Raw genomic sequence first — 15,900 nt, forward strand, 5'->3', positions numbered from 1 at the left:
AGCAAGCCTATCGGCCAATTCTCCCCCACCAAGCCCTGAACCACGCAGTGGCATCGTTAATGGAACGCGCGGGTGGGTAAGCCTATTTACATAGAACGGAGTATTTCCTGTAAAGGCATGAACAGCGTTTCTTAACGCGAATTCCACTACTGGGAGCATGAAGCTCCAGCGCTTTAGTGTCTGAGCACACACGTTTTCAATGACGCGATTGACACGTTCAGTTTGACCATCGGTCTGCGGATGGCCCGCAGTAGACATATTTAATCTGGTGTCAAGCACTCAGAAAATTGATTTCTAGAATTTACCCATGAAACGGGGATCCCGATTAGAGATAATTACCACTGGCAAACCATGTTGTCGAAACACGCGAGCGATAAACAGCTTAGCTTTACCCTCTCCATCAATAGAATCCGGCACGGCCGCTAAGTGAGCCATTTTGCTCAAACGGTCAACAAAGACCACTATACCGGAGTTACCGGCTGAATCTTTCGGTAGCCCAAAAACAAAATATATACTAATGGACTCCCAGCATCCGATTGGGAACAGGAAGACTCGCCAGTAGTGCAGCAGCATGTGCCGAGGGTTTAACCCGTTGGTCGCATGTGCGAACATATGTGCTGACCCATTTACAAAGTTTGGGCCACCAATGACTCTGGCTGATAGAGCCGTAGGTCTTTTCTCTACCGAGATGACCACCAAGGACAGTATCGTGTGCCTCAAAGAGGTACTTCAAATCCTCATCATGAGGAACAACAACACGCGGACGGTCCGTGATGTCTGTGCAATAAAGCAACAGGTCGTTATCGATAGAAAATCGATGTAACCTTGCACGCAAACGTGCCGGTAAGTAAATACTCAAATCCGAGTTCTTTAAGGCTCGTAGCAGAGCTACACACTGTTCATCCTTGGTGTAAACTGATCGAAAATCATTATTTTCGGTGCTAGTCCAGCACCATTCTGTATCCTCTATGAGGAGATTCGATAATGGCCTAGCAATATCGGCGTAATTTTCGCTAAATTTGTGTAAGTAATTGGTGAGACCCAAACACTTACGCAAATCCTTTTGGTTTTAAGGAACCGGCCAATCTGCTATGGCTTTTACCTTAGCGGAATCCGCTCTAAGGCCTCGCTTTCCAATGAAGCATCCTAAAAAAAGAATTTCGTCTGCGCCAAAAATGCATTTCGATGCGTTGGCATACAATCTGTTTGCTCGCATGCACTTCCAGCACTGCTCGCAAATGATCTAAATGGTTTCCATATCCGCCGACCCTGCTCCGCATGACTATGGACAAAAATGTCATCGAAATAAGTCTGTGCATAATCTCATTGATGGCGAAACAGTTGCGTCACTAGACGATTAAATGTTGCCGGGGCGTTGGAAAGCCCTTGTGGCATAACCAACCACTCCCATAACATGCCGCTTACGGTGCTAACCGCTGTAAGCGGGACACCACTAGCTCGCATGAGCAATTGGTAGTAACCATCGACTAAATCCAATGCACTGTACATCGTACATCCCACCATATTGTTCAGAAGAACATCCTTTCTAGGAATGGGGGTTTGTGCTGGTATAATGGCAGCATTAAGCTTATTATAAGCATGTACAATGTGCCATTTACCATTTGGCTTTTTGACACAAAATGTCGGTGTCAAATGAGGAAATTTGCTCTCTCGTACCAATTCAGCCTCGTGCTTAGCACTGAAGAAATCGTCAATGACGTCACACTGCTCCCTTGGTAAAGGCCATTGTCTTGTCATACTTTAGTTCCCGGAACTAAGTCAATTTCCTGACGAACACCTTTATCCGGAGGTAAAACAGATGATGGGTTAGTTATACCACATCTTGGAATTTATTAATTAAGGAATAAAAGGGATCCGTAGGATCTTTAAGGATCGATGACCCATTTCGCGCACTAAGTGCAGCTTTTGTGTCATCCAGGACAGCTTCGTCAAGAAGTGACGATGAATTTAACTTAGCCATAGGTCGAATGACCACCATTTCAGATAAGCCGCCAGCTTTTAAGGCTCGACCGCACTCATCAATAGACATTTCGTCTAGCTCTTAAAGAGCATGTAACGAGGGGATTGCCGCAAGGCTAACTCCCTCCTCAATGTTGCCGGTTACGCCATTTACAAGCGTATGACTTGCTCACTCGTATCACTTTGTGAGGGTATACACGCTTCGTGTCCATCCTGTCTTGGAGTGGGGACAATACGCCTCTTAGAGGCCGGGACATTCACGTCCCTGGGTTTTCCAGTCTGTATCGGTTCTATACATGATATGGTGTCTAATTTGGTATCCGACAAGGATTTAGGTAACTCAAATTCCTTATCAAGCGAACGTTTACGTGTCGCTTCACGTGCATTAGGAGGGTTTGACCCAAAATGCCCTGGCGAACCGCCAACAGTGTCACTACTGACACTCAGTATGATGCCACCTCGGCCGACCATACTCGGTGGACTTAGACGTGCCACTCCACGTATCTCAGGGATATTTCACCCTAGATGATTCGGCCTTTGGCCAACGATGCTTTCAGCATTTGAATGAATCGTTATTATAATGAGTGTCACTCGACGGAGTGCATACTGTTCCACTTATTTCTGCTGGGTCGGGCTCAGAATTAATGATTTTAACATTGGAGTATATTAACTCAGACATGCCGATGTCTAAAACACTGACAGACATATTCAATGATCCGCGCCAATAGATCTTTTGCTGCCTACCAAAGGCGGGATCATGACTCTCCAAAACTTTGCTAGGTACATTGCGCGGGCGCCTAAGGTCTTAGATCTCCAATCGATCCATGGCTCATGGTGTTCTAAGCAGGCCATACCAAGGATCAGATCATATCTCGAATCTAAGTCAAGGACGAGAAAGCGTTCCATACTGTCAAAGTCCGGAAACTTTATACCAAAGTTCAATGGAACTTTAAGAACAGTGACACGAGTCCCAGTCGCTAAGCGAAAGTGATTGTATCACCTTCATGCGCTCTAAGCGCCTCAACGTATTGTTGACTTCCTTCAAGGGAAAGGCGTCGAGCATTATTGCATGACGCTACTGAGTCAATTAAAATTGACCACGGCTTATCAAACCCCTTACAGTCGCTTGAGCGACTAGCAAGCCACGCTTGTACTCTCGCCCCGTGCCATTGCGCACCGAGCTAGTTAAGGCTAGGTTCTGTTTATTCTCACCTCGTTGAGGTTCAACAGAGCCTAGGTCTTCCCCAGTAGGGCGCTCCGCACCTACTGGGTATCGACGTTTTCCCGCATCGTACCAGATCTCTGGTATAGGTCGGAGCTGGAGCTCTTTCGAGCTTTACGCGAATTTCGAAAAGGGCAGACAGAGCGTAAATGTTTCGTGCTTCCGCACATATAACATCTACGGATGGTCTTATGCTGTTCCACAGCTTGAAGAGCCTCTTCTCCTTCCTCAACGAGGCTTAAATCCATAGGTTCCTCTCTATTAGACAGAACCCATGTGCTCTAAGAGCTTGTTCGGTAGACAGGCGTGCTAACGCGAGCAGACTTAAAGTCAAACTTGGCGCGGAGCGCTATGGCAACTGCCTCTTCGAACGTAGCAGGATGAGATCGAAAAAATTCCGTCCGGGCAACGCCCTCATTGAGACCCCCAAAAAGATGGTCACTACATTTGCTTCTTGCACCAGATCTTAATGTATAAATGCAATTAGAGTTCTTAACTCCCGGACAAAGTCCCCTAGGATTCTTTTACCCTGTCGAGTCGCTAGGAGCCGTGCTCGCATGCGAAAAGCCTGATCAGGCGGTGCAAACATGCTCATTATTTGCTGTTTCAGCGAAACCCATGAGGGAAAAGCGTCGTTTATGGACGTGCTGTACGATAGTGCCCACTCCATGGCTCTACCTCCAAATTTGGAAATGGCTAAAGCCACCTTTTGCCGTTCTGTTAAAAATAAGGTGGAATCAATGGACATTTCCACCTGCTTAATCCAAAAAGGGAGATGTTCTTCCTCTTTCCCTCAAATGTTTTCACATTTACAGTTAGAGGGCGAGCCCTCGGCTCTGAGTCAGGTACAGAGATGTACTGGGTTGGCATAGATGCCGCTAAATGGTCCTGTACCTGACCGATCAGGGAGGCTTCGTACTGCATGAAGGCTTCAAGTCTAGTGACGCGCATGAATGGATTAATGAGATTCCCACTGTCTTATCTACTGTCTAGCGAACCCACAGCCAAGGGAACGGGCTTGGAATAATCAGCGGGGAAAGAAGACCCTGTTGAGCTTGACTCTAGTCTGACGTTGTGAAATGACTTGGGAGGTGTAGAATAAGTGGGAGGCTATGCCGTCAGTGAAATGCCACTACTCTCCCTGGGAGATAATTAATCTTACGTGCTCAAGCCCAAATAGGGTTTTGAGCTTGTCACTAGCGGCGCGTTGCGCTTATGACAATTCTGGAACCTCTTCCATTTTCGTGAGAAATTCGTCTTTTAAAGACTCAGGCGAAGATTGACTACGAGTGCTACCAGGTGTAGAGGAGCTATCTCGCTCCTAAAGTCAGAGGAAGACTTTCAGACTCAAAGAGTCACTTACTTCTATTGAACTAATGGGCTTAACAACTCAGGGAGTCGTAGAAGCTATTAAAGCTTAAGGAATCCTAGTTCAAGGGATTCAGGGGTTTGTAGAACCAAGTAGCAACTCGTGCCCAAGAGGATATACCTTAGGAAGGCTTTTATCTCTTACAGATCAATGCGCAAGCCTTAAGAAGGCACTTAACGCTTTAAGATTAACAGGGGAACTGAACCATATTTAATTATTTAAATCTAAAAAGCTTTCCTAGCTAATTAATAAAGATTTTGGCCGCTAGATTTGTATCTGGCGGCGACAACATTTATTAACAATAACAAATGGGATTTAAGTAACTAACTATTTAAAAATTAGATAAAAGGGCAATTCACCCCGAGTTGCATGTAAAAATGACACACATAGATTGACTATTCCCTTTCTTCTTACCTGACACCCAGCCTTCCTTTTAGATAATATATTAATTAACAACCTTTAAGTGTTAATTTCATGTAATACACCCCATTATATCACCCTCCCTTAAACGACCATCTTTCTGAGTGTCATTGAATGGAGTGGTCGCTATGTGACCGCTTAATTTTAAAAACTATGTTGATTGGTCGGATCCATCATTTTAAATTCCATCGCATAAATGTACGCGAGATGCGATTACTAGCAATTTAAACATGACGATAGGGAGTCATAAGGAAGAGCAAATATTTTTAAGCTTTAATCTTGACAGGTCACAACTTGCGGAAAATTCTTTGGCGGTGAAGACATCTGTTTGCTTAATACTGACAAGACCTGCTGGGCGTTAAGGTTTTGGCTGTTATATAAAAGTATCAATCATCAAGCCTATCAAGACGATAAATGTACCGTATGTATGCATAAAATTATCCAATCATATTAAACTGAGGACGGCAGATTAACGCCTTAAAATAAAATAACATATGGGGAAAATTTAGCACACGAAAAATTTGTCAATTGACACCATTTTTTGTATTCAATCGTAATCAGCTTGTTGCTACTCAATATGCATGAACCTAGACGTCATGACGTCAAATGCTTCCTTTTCCCCTCTTTCTTCCTTCGTCATATCAAATTATTTAATTGCATTGCACACTCCTCAACAGTAAAAAAATCCGCCCCACGGCCGACCAAATCGACAGTTTGAACCAAAAAGTGGACGACCAAACCTATTCCAGTATCGAAGCGGGTAGCGCCAGCCATAGTGAAGTTGTCCACCGTACATGTACGAAAAGCGCCAACGGTATGCAACCCCACCCGTCGGAATAAAACCACCCCCACCGACGAATTGCTCCAACTCTTCGCTATTCGACGGCACCGGTTGTTTCTCCCCTACAATCGATACACCCGGCGGTAGTTGCTCCGTGTCAGCAGGTACTTGCTCCGCAGCAGGAGTTGCAGGGTTTTCATCAGCGTGAGCACCGCTTATCATCGCTATCAGCACCACGAGGGAAAGAATGACAAAACGCTTGATCATATTTGCAAAGGCTTTCGAATTGGACAAGTCTTTCGAACGGAGTAAAAGGCCGAATGAATCGATTGGAGATTTTGCTTTGATGAAACGCATTTGCGAAGAAAAGAGATCGGTATTTTTTTGCCAACGATCCCATGAAGACTCCTTGTCGCAAAAGCAGGATCTTCCTCGAACATGTGGAACTTGACGCAATTTTCTGTAGAAGAATAGTTAATTTATTCGGAGCTGCGATGTTTTCTGACGATCCGTTGGAATAATTACTATAAGATATTGTAGACACAACAATAGGCAACTTGAAGATTTAACGGTTTGGTGGCCTCCTTGACTTTCAATTTCCGCAACAACCACAGACGATTTAGGTGCGCTGTAGGACACAGATTGTGGTATATTTAAATCGAGTGTATGAGTTCGTAAAAAGCACGATCGACCACATACTTTGCAGCCTCGCGTGAAGAAAAATACATTTCTATATATTAGATGACGTAGCGCAGTAACTTTCATGTTGTGCCTTTAACCGATTATTTATTCTGACATCCGGGTATGTATCTGTGCCCTTTAGTGCACGTGAATCGTCTGGGGTTGTTACACACATTGAAAAACATCCGATTTAAAGAAGGTCAAATCGTAGAATCTTCAATTTGCCTATTGTTCCATGATCAATTCCAAAGGATCGTCAGAAAACATCGCAGCTCGTTTGACCGTTTTCCACAAAATGCGTCAAGTTTCTTACGTCCGTCACGTNGAGGTTTTTAAAACCCGACTCAAACAGACGTTTGAGCCACCAAGGGCTGAGTTCAGAGCTCGTTCAGAGCTTCTGAAACTTAAGCAAGGCAAGCGTGATGTGCACGCATATGCCCAGCACATACGACTCTTAGCGAGTTGTATTACCAATAACCCAGTCCATGAACACACGTTGATTACGGTGTTCATGCAAGGTCTTACGGATGGTCCCGTAAAGACCCACCTGTTCCGCTTGGAACTGGATACGCTTGAAGAAGCAATATCCGTAGCGGAACAGGAGGACTTTAGCTTGAGACAGGCTCAAGCAAGTTCGTCATCATATCGTCCACCTAGACGACACGAACTAGGAGGTCCAGAACCCATGGACCTTTCCTATGTCGAAAGCGAGAAACCTCGCTTTTCGAATAATAAGCGATTGCAGAAATGCCATCGCTGCCAGAAATTGGGACATTACGCTCACGAGTGTAGTGCCCCACGTCCAGCACCAAAAGGTACTGAACGTAATTTTGGATCGTATGCCAAAAAGGGCAACGGTCGCGGATCCGACGTTTAGTTGCTATCGCTTACAGATCAATGCGCAAGCCTTAGGAAGGCACTTGACGCTCTAAGATCAAAAGGGGGAACTGAACTATATTTAATTATTTAAATCTAAAAACGTTACCCTAGCTAATTAAAATAGGTTTTGGCCGCCAGATTTATAAATTGCGGCGACCACATTTATTACCCATGATAAATGGGATTTGAGTTACTAACTATTTAAAAATTAGATAAAAGGGTAATTTACCCCCCATTACACATGTAGTTGCATGTAAAAATGACACGGATAGATTGACTATTCCCTTTCTTCTTACCTGACACCCAGCCTTCCTTACGCATGATGCGATTACTAGCAATTTAAACATGACGATAGGGAGTCATAACGAAGAGCAAAAAATATTAAGCATTAATCTTGACAGGTTACAACTTGCAGAAAATACTTTGGCCGTGAAGACAGCTGTTTGCTTAATACTGACAAGACCTGCTGGGCGTTAAGGTTTTTGGCTGTCATATAAAAGTATCAATCATCAAAGCATTCTATTCAAAGGCATAAAGTAAACATACCTAGCGAATAAGATGCAGTCTTTGCTTCGCAACGGCCAAGTTTGCAAAATTTAGCACACGAAAAATTTGTCAATTGACACCATTTGTATTCAATCGTAATCAACTTGTTGCTACTCAATATGCATGAAACTAGACGTCATGACGTCAAATGCTTCCTTTTCCCCTCTCTCTTTCTTCCTTCGTCATATCAAATTATTCAACTGCATCGCACACTCCTCAACAGTAAAAAAATCCGCCCCATGGTCGACCAAATCGACAGTTTGAACCAAAAAGTGGACGACCAAACCTGTTCCAGTATCGAAGCGGGTAGCGCCAGCCATAGCGAAGTTGTCCACCGTACATGTACGAGAAGCGCCAACGGTATGCAACCCCACCCGTCGGAATGAAACCACCCCCACCGACGAATTGCTCCAACTCTTCGCTATTCGACGGCACCGGTTGTTTCTCCCCTACAATCGATACACCCGGCGGTAGTTGCTCCGTGTCAGCAGGGACTTTCTCCACAGCAGGAGTTACAGGGTTTTCATCAGCGTGAGCACCGCTTATCATCGCTACCAGCACCACAAGGGAAAGAATTACAAAACGCTTGATCATATTTGCAAAGGCTTTCGAATAGGACAAGTCTTTCAAACGGAGTAAAAGGCCGAATGAATCGGTTGGAGATTTTGCTTTGATGAGACGCATTTGCGAAGAAAAGAGATCAATATTTTCTTGCCAACGATTGCGTGAAGACTCCTTGTCGCAAAAGCAGGATCTTCCTCGAACATGTGGAACTTGACGCAATTTTCAGTAGAAAAATGGTTAATTTTTTCGGAGCTGCGATGTTTTTTGACGATCCGTTAAAATAGTTACTATAAGATATTGTAGATACAACAATAGGCAACTTGAAGATTTTACGGTTTGGCTCCTTGGCTTTCAATTTCCGCAACAACCACAGACGATTTAAGTGCGCTAAAGGACACATATTGTGGTAAAATATTTAAAACGAGTGTATGAGTTTGTAAAAAGCACGATCGACCACATACTTTGCAGCCTCGCGTGAAGAAAAATACATTTCTATATATTAGATGACGTAACGCAGTAACTTTCATGTTGTGCCTTTAACCGATTATTTATTCTGACATCCGGGTATGTATCTGTGCCCTTTAGTGCACGTGAATCGTCTGGGGTTGTTACACACATTGAAAAACATCCGATTTAAAGAAGGTCAAATCGTAGAATCTTCAATTTGCCTATTGTTCCATGATCAATTCCAAAGGATCGTCAGAAAACATCGCAGCTCGTTTGACCGTTTTCCACAAAATGCGTCAAGTTTCTTACGTCCGTCACGTTAATAGGTGAAACTTGATTCTGCGACAAGGAGTCTTCACGCAATCGTTGGCAAGAAAATATCGATCTCTTTTCTTCGCAAATGCGTCTCATCAAAGCAAAATCTCCAACCGATTCATTCGGCCTTTTACTCCGTTTGAAAGACTTGTCCTATTCGAAAGCCTTTGCAAATATGATCAAGCGTTTTGTCATTCTTTCCCTCGTGGTGCTGGTAGCGATGATAAGCGGTGCTCACGCTGATGAAAATCCTGCAACTCCTGCTGTGGAGAAAGTCCCTGCTGACACGGAGCAACTTCCGCCGGGTGTATCGATTGTAGGGGAGAAACAACCGGTGCCGTCGAATAGCGAAGAGTTGGAGCAATTCGTCGGTGGGGGTGGTATTATTCCGACGGGTGGGGTTGCATACCGTTGGCGCTTTTCGTACATGTTCGGTGGACAACTTCGCTATGGCTGGCGCTACCCGCTTCGATACTGGAATAGATTTGGTCGTCCACTTTTTGGTTCAAACTGTCGATTTGGTCGACCATGGGGTGGATACTTTTACTGTTGAGGAGTTTGCAATGCAGTTGGACAACTTGACGTGGCAAGGTGTGACGACGAAAAGAAAGAGGCGGAGAAGCGGAAGCATGTGACGTCATGCCTTTTTTTGATGATCTCGAGTAGCGTTAAGGCTTTGTTGGAACACGATTAAGAGAAGGAATTTTAATTAGTGTTTTAATCAAAAGTTATAACCAATTTAAAGCTCAAACAGAATATCCAATCGAAGCCGCTCATCCTTTCGCGGATTTGAGTTTGTATTCAAAACGCTCGACTGCTAGGACGGGCCCTCTAGTATTGACACATTATGTCATTTAACCATGTACACTCCGCGGAAGGTGCGTTTTATCTTGCGTCCACACAGCAGTCATAATGTAATCTTGAAACTTGTGTATTTGCAAGTCACGCGAAAGGCTTTTGACCGTAGCTTGGCAGGAGACTGTAAGTATGAGTATCATTGTCTCTTCTTCATCCAAATTACTTTGATTGACGACCTGTACTATGAATTTCTTGACAGTATTGTATTTGTCATTACATCAAAAAGATTTGAGTCGAACACGCAATTAGATATTTGTAATCAAGCGCACTTTTATGTCGCTCATATGCTTCACAATTTATATTACGTTTCGTAATTGCAAGCAAAATATACGCTATTCGTGTCATCGCTATCAGCAACGCAAGCAACTGCTGCTTAGACTTGAGCAAAATCGTAAATTCCGCTTAGCTGATTCGTACTAACATGTTGATTTGCTATGTTTTAAAAGACTAATTTGAATTATTTATTTATTTATTGAACGATCTAGCATAAGATGCTTTATGTGCCTCGTAGCGACCATAAAAAAATGTATTACTCTTTGTGCAGTGTTGCAAAATATGATTTGAAAGCCTTTGCAAATATGATCAAGCGTTTTGTCACTCTTTCCTCGTGGTGCTGGTAGCAATGATAAGCGAAGCTCATGCTGATGACACTCTGCAACTCCTGCTGTGGAGCAAGTTCCTGCTGAGACGTGGTGTGTCGATTGTCGGGGAGAAACAACCGGTGCCGTCGAATAGCGAAGAGTTGGAACAATTTTTCGGTCGGGGTGGTTTTATTCCGACGGGTGGGGCTGCATACCGTTGGCGCTTTTCGTACATGTACGGTGGGCAGCTTCGCTATGGCTGGCGCTATCCAATTCGATACTGGAACAGGTTTGGTCGTTCACTTTTTGGTTTAAATTGTCGATTTGGTCGACCATGGGGCGGATACTTTTACTGCTGAGGAGGGTGCGATGCAGTTGGACAACTTGACGTGGGAAGGTGTGACGACGAAAAGAAAGAGAGTGGAGAAGAGGAAGCATTTGACGCCATGAATTTTAATATTTGATGATATTGAGTGCGATTGAGAGAATAAAATCTTTTTTTTTGTTTTAATCAAAATAAAAATTTGAATATATATCTCATGCATTAATAAGACGTTTTGAAGGAGTGCAGCAAAATAAAAAATCTAGTGCATGAATCCTCGAAAGCCAAAACGATTGCGTACATTGCAGCACCACGCCAAATAAAATAAACTCAATTATGGGCGCTCGAAGTTTCATAAAGCATCGTGTTGCTTTAGATCAGATAAAAATAAATCAAATAAATCTTTTGATTTATATTAATCAGTATGCCAATCAGATTGGGGGATGAGCATCTATTTTATGATCGCGAGATGCGCGACGGGATTGAGAACCTCCACATGAATCTTGCGTCTCTGCAAGTCACGTGAAAGATTATCGACCGTATTCGTTGCAGTAGACTTCCTTATGAGTATCAATATTTTCTGCTTCATCCAACTTTCGTGTGTAATCGCTACAGATACGACGGGGATTCAATGCAAACAAATTTCTTGACATTCTTAATTGCCTTTCGAAGGACATGCAAGATCGATAGCGTTCGTCGGGGTGGATTGTCCTATAAGAATGACACTAACAGCCTTTATAATTATTTTGGACGGTTGAGGTGAAACCGCAAGAATAATACGCCACTACCTGCGGAAGATCAAGCAACGATACGCCCGAGTCCATGGAAGGGCACATTTCATAAAAGTTATGGCTGATTTCTCCATTTTTAATCGGTAGTATATAAACTCGCACAGGAGCAAAAGTGCTTACGATAAGAAAGCTTTGAATAGTTGCCACTCAGTTATCAGTGCAGTTCTGGAAAAAGCATCTTGCACAAATGTATCGAGACAAAGTTAAACTTGCCAAGCCAATCAGGTGCAGTATCTGCTTGGCAAAGGCTAAGCTCGCTGATTAAACATACTAAATCAAAACTGTCAATTGATCCCAGTGGTATTCAATCATAATCCAACAAAAGCTTCTTTACGCTACTCAATATGCATGAAACTAGACGCCTGACGTCAATCGCTTCGTTTTCTCCTGTCACACCTTGACATGACAAGTGTCCAGCTTCGTCGCAATGTCCTCAACAGTAGAAGTACCCGCCCCACGGTCGACCAAAAACGCAGTTAGAACCAAAAAGTGGGTAACCAAAAGTGTTCCAGTAACCAAGTGGGTAGCGCCAGCCATAGCGAATTCCTCCACCGTACTGGTAGGAAAAGCGCCAACGGTATGAAATCCCACCCGTCGGAATAAAGCCGCCACCACCAACGAATTGTTCCAACTCTTCGGTGTTCGACGGAACCGGTTGTTTTTCCCCGACAATCGACACACCAGGCGGTAGTTGCTCCGTGTCAGCAGGGGCTTGCTTGTCAGCAGGGACTTGCTCTGCAGTAGGAGCTGCAGGGTTGCCATCAGCGCGAGCACTGCTCATTATTGCTACCAGCCCCACGAGAGAAAGAATGACGAAACGCTTGATCATATTGGCAAACGCTTTAGTATAGGATAAGTGTTTTATGCGGAGTAAAAGGCCGAATGAATCGATTGAAGCTTTGCTTCGATGAGGCAAAACGAGATGCGAATTTGCGGAGAAAAAAGATCTATATTTTCTTGCCAACGATTTCCTGAAAATTTCTTGTCGCAGATGCAAAATCAAGCCAATTTATCCGAGCTGGATGCTTTTAAAGATCCGTTTGAGGGAAGACTGGTCAAACCGTCATTGCCAAAAATTATGTCTACAGTCTTCTATGTAATATGACGAGGGACTCTTTTGTCCGTTAACACCCATAGCTTAGATAATTGAAATGCGGAGGGTGAAATGATAGTGAGGTTAATCTCAATCATATACCCCTCGTTTGACTATATTTGATGTAAACTAAACAAATGCAATCATATAAACTATTCCAACGGATCGTAAGAAAACAACGCAGCACCTACAAATTGACCATTTTTCAACAAAATACACACGTTCCTCACGTTTCTGTGTATGACTTGCTCCTGTGACAAGGGATCTTCACATGATCGTTGGCAAGGAAATATCGATCTCCTTTCTTCGCAAATGCGCGTTTCGTTTTGCCTCATCAAAGCGAAACTCCATTCGATTCATTCCGCCTTTTACTGCGTTACAAGATCGCGAGCTTTGCCAACATGATCAAGCGTGTTGCCATTCTTTCCCTCGTCGTGCTTGTAGCTATGATAAGCAACTCTTACGCTGATGACAACCTTGCGGCTCCTGAAGCGGAGAAAGCTCCTGCTGACACGGAACAACTACCGCCCGGTGTGTCGATTATTGGGGACCAACAACCGGTGCCGTCGAATAGCGAAGAGCTTGAACAACTCGTCGGTGGTGGTAACATTATTCCGACGGCTCGGAATTCATTCCGTTGGCGCTTCTCCTACCCATTCCGTGGAGGAATTCGCTATGGCTGGCGTTACCCAATTCGATACTGGAATACTTTTGGTCGTAAACTCTTTGGTACAAACTGTCGATTTGGTCGACCGTGGGGCGGATACTTCTACTGTTGAAGGGTGTGCGATGCAGTCGGACAACTTGACATGGCAAGGCGTGACGTCGAAAGAAAGAAGGAGAAGTAAAAGAAATGATTGACGTCATGGCGTTTTTTTCATGCATAAACAGTAGCGTCAAGAAGCTTTTGTTGGACCAAAATTAAATGAAGATGGTATCAATTGACATTTTTTTAGTACGTTTATTTCAGCAGCTGGACCTTTGCCAAGCAGATACTGCGTCTGATTGGCTTCGCATGTTTAACTTTGTCTTCATGTCTTCGAGCAGAATGCTTTAAGAAACAGGATTAAAAAGCGCTAACTATAACTCTCCTTTGCGTGAATACGATTAAAGTATGAAGAAGGGCGTTGATAAGCTTAGTCCCCACGTTTTGTTAATCTCACACAATCTAATTCCACTGACAAATAAGTGGCAACGATTGAGAGCTTTCTTAACCCTTAGCGTTTAAAGTAAGAAAACTCATTCGTACAATGCAATCTTCCCCGAGAAAAGCTATCGTTATTTAATGCTCGACGCAAGGCGATCAAGAATGCCAAGAACTTCATTTACATTATCGACCAGTCGTGTCCAAAGATGAAGCGAAGAATTTTGATACTCTTGCGATTAAGTCTCCTTCAAGATTATAGTCGAGAAAGTTTCGCGGTGATACTATTAATTGACAACGTGTAGTGAATAGTTACTATAACATAGTATATGTGTTTGCGGTTGCTAGTTTACATCTTATTAAGTCAAACAAGGACACATTTTGCAGCGTACAATTATTAAGCAGAAGCAAAATTCTACACTTGCAATCCTTGCTTGCTTTGCTTATAAGCAATGCGTATTTTTGCTTGAAATTTTACATGTGATTAACTGTGAAGCTTATGTCTGGCAACATTTTAAACTCAGATCTCTTTTGCACACATTTTTTTCGATATCACGTCAAATATTCGTCAGAAAACATCGCAGCTCCGATTGATTGACATTTTTCCACAAAATGCATCACGTTCCACACGTTCGTCACGTTTGTGTGTATGACTTGCTCCTGTGACAAGGGATCTTCTCATAATCGTTGGCAAGAAAATCTCGATCTCCTTTCTTCGCAAATGCGCGTTTCGTTTTGCCTTATCGAAGCAAAACTCCATTCAATTCATTCCGCCTTTTACTGCGCTTATAAGATCGCAAGCTTTGCCAATATGATCAAGCGTGTTGTCATTCTTTCCCTCGTCGTGCTTGTAGCTATGATAAGCAATTCTTACGCTGATGATAACCTTGCGGCTCCTGAAGCGGAGAAAGCTCCTGCTGACACGGAACAACTACCGCCCGGTGTGTCGATTATTGGGGACCAACAACCGGTGCCGTCGAACAGCGAAGAGCTTGAACAACTCGTCGGTGGTGGTAACATTATTCCGACGGCTCGGAATTCATTCCGTTGGCGCTTTTCCTACCCATTCCGTGGAGGAATTCGCTATGGCTGGCGTTACCCAATTCGATACTGGAATACTTTTGGTCGTAAACTCTTTGGTTCAAACTGTCGATTTGGTCGACCATGGGGCGGATACTTCTACTGTTGAAGATTGTAAGATGCAGTCGGACAACTTGACATGGCAAGGCGTGACGTCGAAAGAAAGAAGCAGAAGTACGAGAAACGATTGACGTCATGGCGTCTTTTTCATGCATAAATAGTAGCGTTAAGAAGCTTTTGTTGGACCAAAATTTAATGAAGATGGTATCAATTGACATTTTTTTAGTATGTTTATTTCAGCAGCTGGGCCTTTGCCAAGCATATACTGCGTGTGATTGGCTTAGCATGTTTAACTTTGTCTTGATGTCTGCAAGAATGCTTTGAGAAAAAGGATTAAAAAGCGCTAACTATAACTCTACTTTGTGTGAATACGATTATAGTATGAAGAAGGGCGTTGATAAACTTAGTCCCCAGGTTTTGTTAATCTCACACAATCTAATTCCACTGACAAATAAGTGGCAACGATTGAGAGCTTTCTTAACCCTTAGCATTTAAAGTGAGAAAACTCATTCGCACAATGCAATCCTCCCCGAGAAAAGCTATCGTTATTTAATGCTCGACGCAAGGCGATCAAGAATGCCAAGAACTTCATTTACATTATCGACCAGTCGTGTCCAAAGATGAAGCGAAGAATTTTGATACTCTTGCGATTAAGTCTCCTTCAAGATTATAGTCGAGAAAGTTTCGCGGTGATACTATTAATTGACAACGTGTAGTGAATAGTTACTATAACATAGTATATGTGTTTGCGGTTGCTAGTTTACATC

General features: G+C 43.4%; 7 protein-coding genes across 7 annotated transcripts; 4 read left to right on the forward strand and 3 right to left on the reverse strand.

The window, feature by feature from the left end:
• Positions 1 to 5,661: 5,661 nt before the first annotated feature.
• Positions 5,662 to 6,039, reverse strand: CCR75_006265 (uncharacterized protein; the record flags this gene model as incomplete). Its single annotated transcript, XM_067964335.1, has 1 exon — positions 5,662 to 6,039. The coding sequence occupies one exon, from the start codon at positions 6,037 to 6,039 to the stop codon at positions 5,662 to 5,664; it is 378 nt and encodes a 125-aa protein (XP_067815053.1).
• A 1,949-nt stretch (positions 6,040 to 7,988) lies between these two features.
• On the reverse strand, positions 7,989 to 8,472 carry CCR75_006266 (uncharacterized protein; the record flags this gene model as incomplete). Its single annotated transcript, XM_067964336.1, has 2 exons — positions 7,989 to 8,055; positions 8,165 to 8,472. 2 exons carry the CDS (start codon positions 8,470 to 8,472, stop codon positions 7,989 to 7,991), a joined length of 375 nt encoding a protein of 124 aa, XP_067815236.1.
• Positions 8,473 to 9,379: 907 nt separating this feature from the next.
• Positions 9,380 to 9,898, forward strand: CCR75_006267 (uncharacterized protein; the record flags this gene model as incomplete). Its single annotated transcript, XM_067964337.1, has 2 exons — positions 9,380 to 9,737; positions 9,774 to 9,898. 2 exons carry the CDS (start codon positions 9,380 to 9,382, stop codon positions 9,896 to 9,898), a joined length of 483 nt encoding a protein of 160 aa, XP_067815054.1.
• Positions 9,899 to 10,684: 786 nt separating this feature from the next.
• On the forward strand, positions 10,685 to 11,002 carry CCR75_006268 (uncharacterized protein; the record flags this gene model as incomplete). The annotated part of the gene is made up of 1 exon (XM_067964338.1): positions 10,685 to 11,002. One exon carries the CDS (start codon positions 10,685 to 10,687, stop codon positions 11,000 to 11,002), a length of 318 nt encoding a protein of 105 aa, XP_067815052.1.
• Positions 11,003 to 12,189: 1,187 nt separating this feature from the next.
• Positions 12,190 to 12,585, reverse strand: CCR75_006269 (uncharacterized protein; the record flags this gene model as incomplete). Its single annotated transcript, XM_067964339.1, has 1 exon — positions 12,190 to 12,585. The coding sequence occupies one exon, from the start codon at positions 12,583 to 12,585 to the stop codon at positions 12,190 to 12,192; it is 396 nt and encodes a 131-aa protein (XP_067815051.1).
• Positions 12,586 to 13,250: 665 nt separating this feature from the next.
• Positions 13,251 to 13,628, forward strand: CCR75_006270 (uncharacterized protein; the record flags this gene model as incomplete). Its single annotated transcript, XM_067964340.1, has 1 exon — positions 13,251 to 13,628. The coding sequence occupies one exon, from the start codon at positions 13,251 to 13,253 to the stop codon at positions 13,626 to 13,628; it is 378 nt and encodes a 125-aa protein (XP_067815383.1).
• A 1,176-nt stretch (positions 13,629 to 14,804) lies between these two features.
• On the forward strand, positions 14,805 to 15,182 carry CCR75_006271 (uncharacterized protein; the record flags this gene model as incomplete). The annotated part of the gene is made up of 1 exon (XM_067964341.1): positions 14,805 to 15,182. One exon carries the CDS (start codon positions 14,805 to 14,807, stop codon positions 15,180 to 15,182), a length of 378 nt encoding a protein of 125 aa, XP_067815384.1.
• Positions 15,183 to 15,900: the final 718 nt, after the last annotated feature.

The sequence above is a fragment of the Bremia lactucae genome, linkage group LG3, assembly GCF_004359215.1.
Source record: "Bremia lactucae strain SF5 linkage group LG3, whole genome shotgun sequence".
NCBI classification, from domain to species: domain Eukaryota; phylum Oomycota; class Peronosporomycetes; order Peronosporales; family Peronosporaceae; genus Bremia; species Bremia lactucae.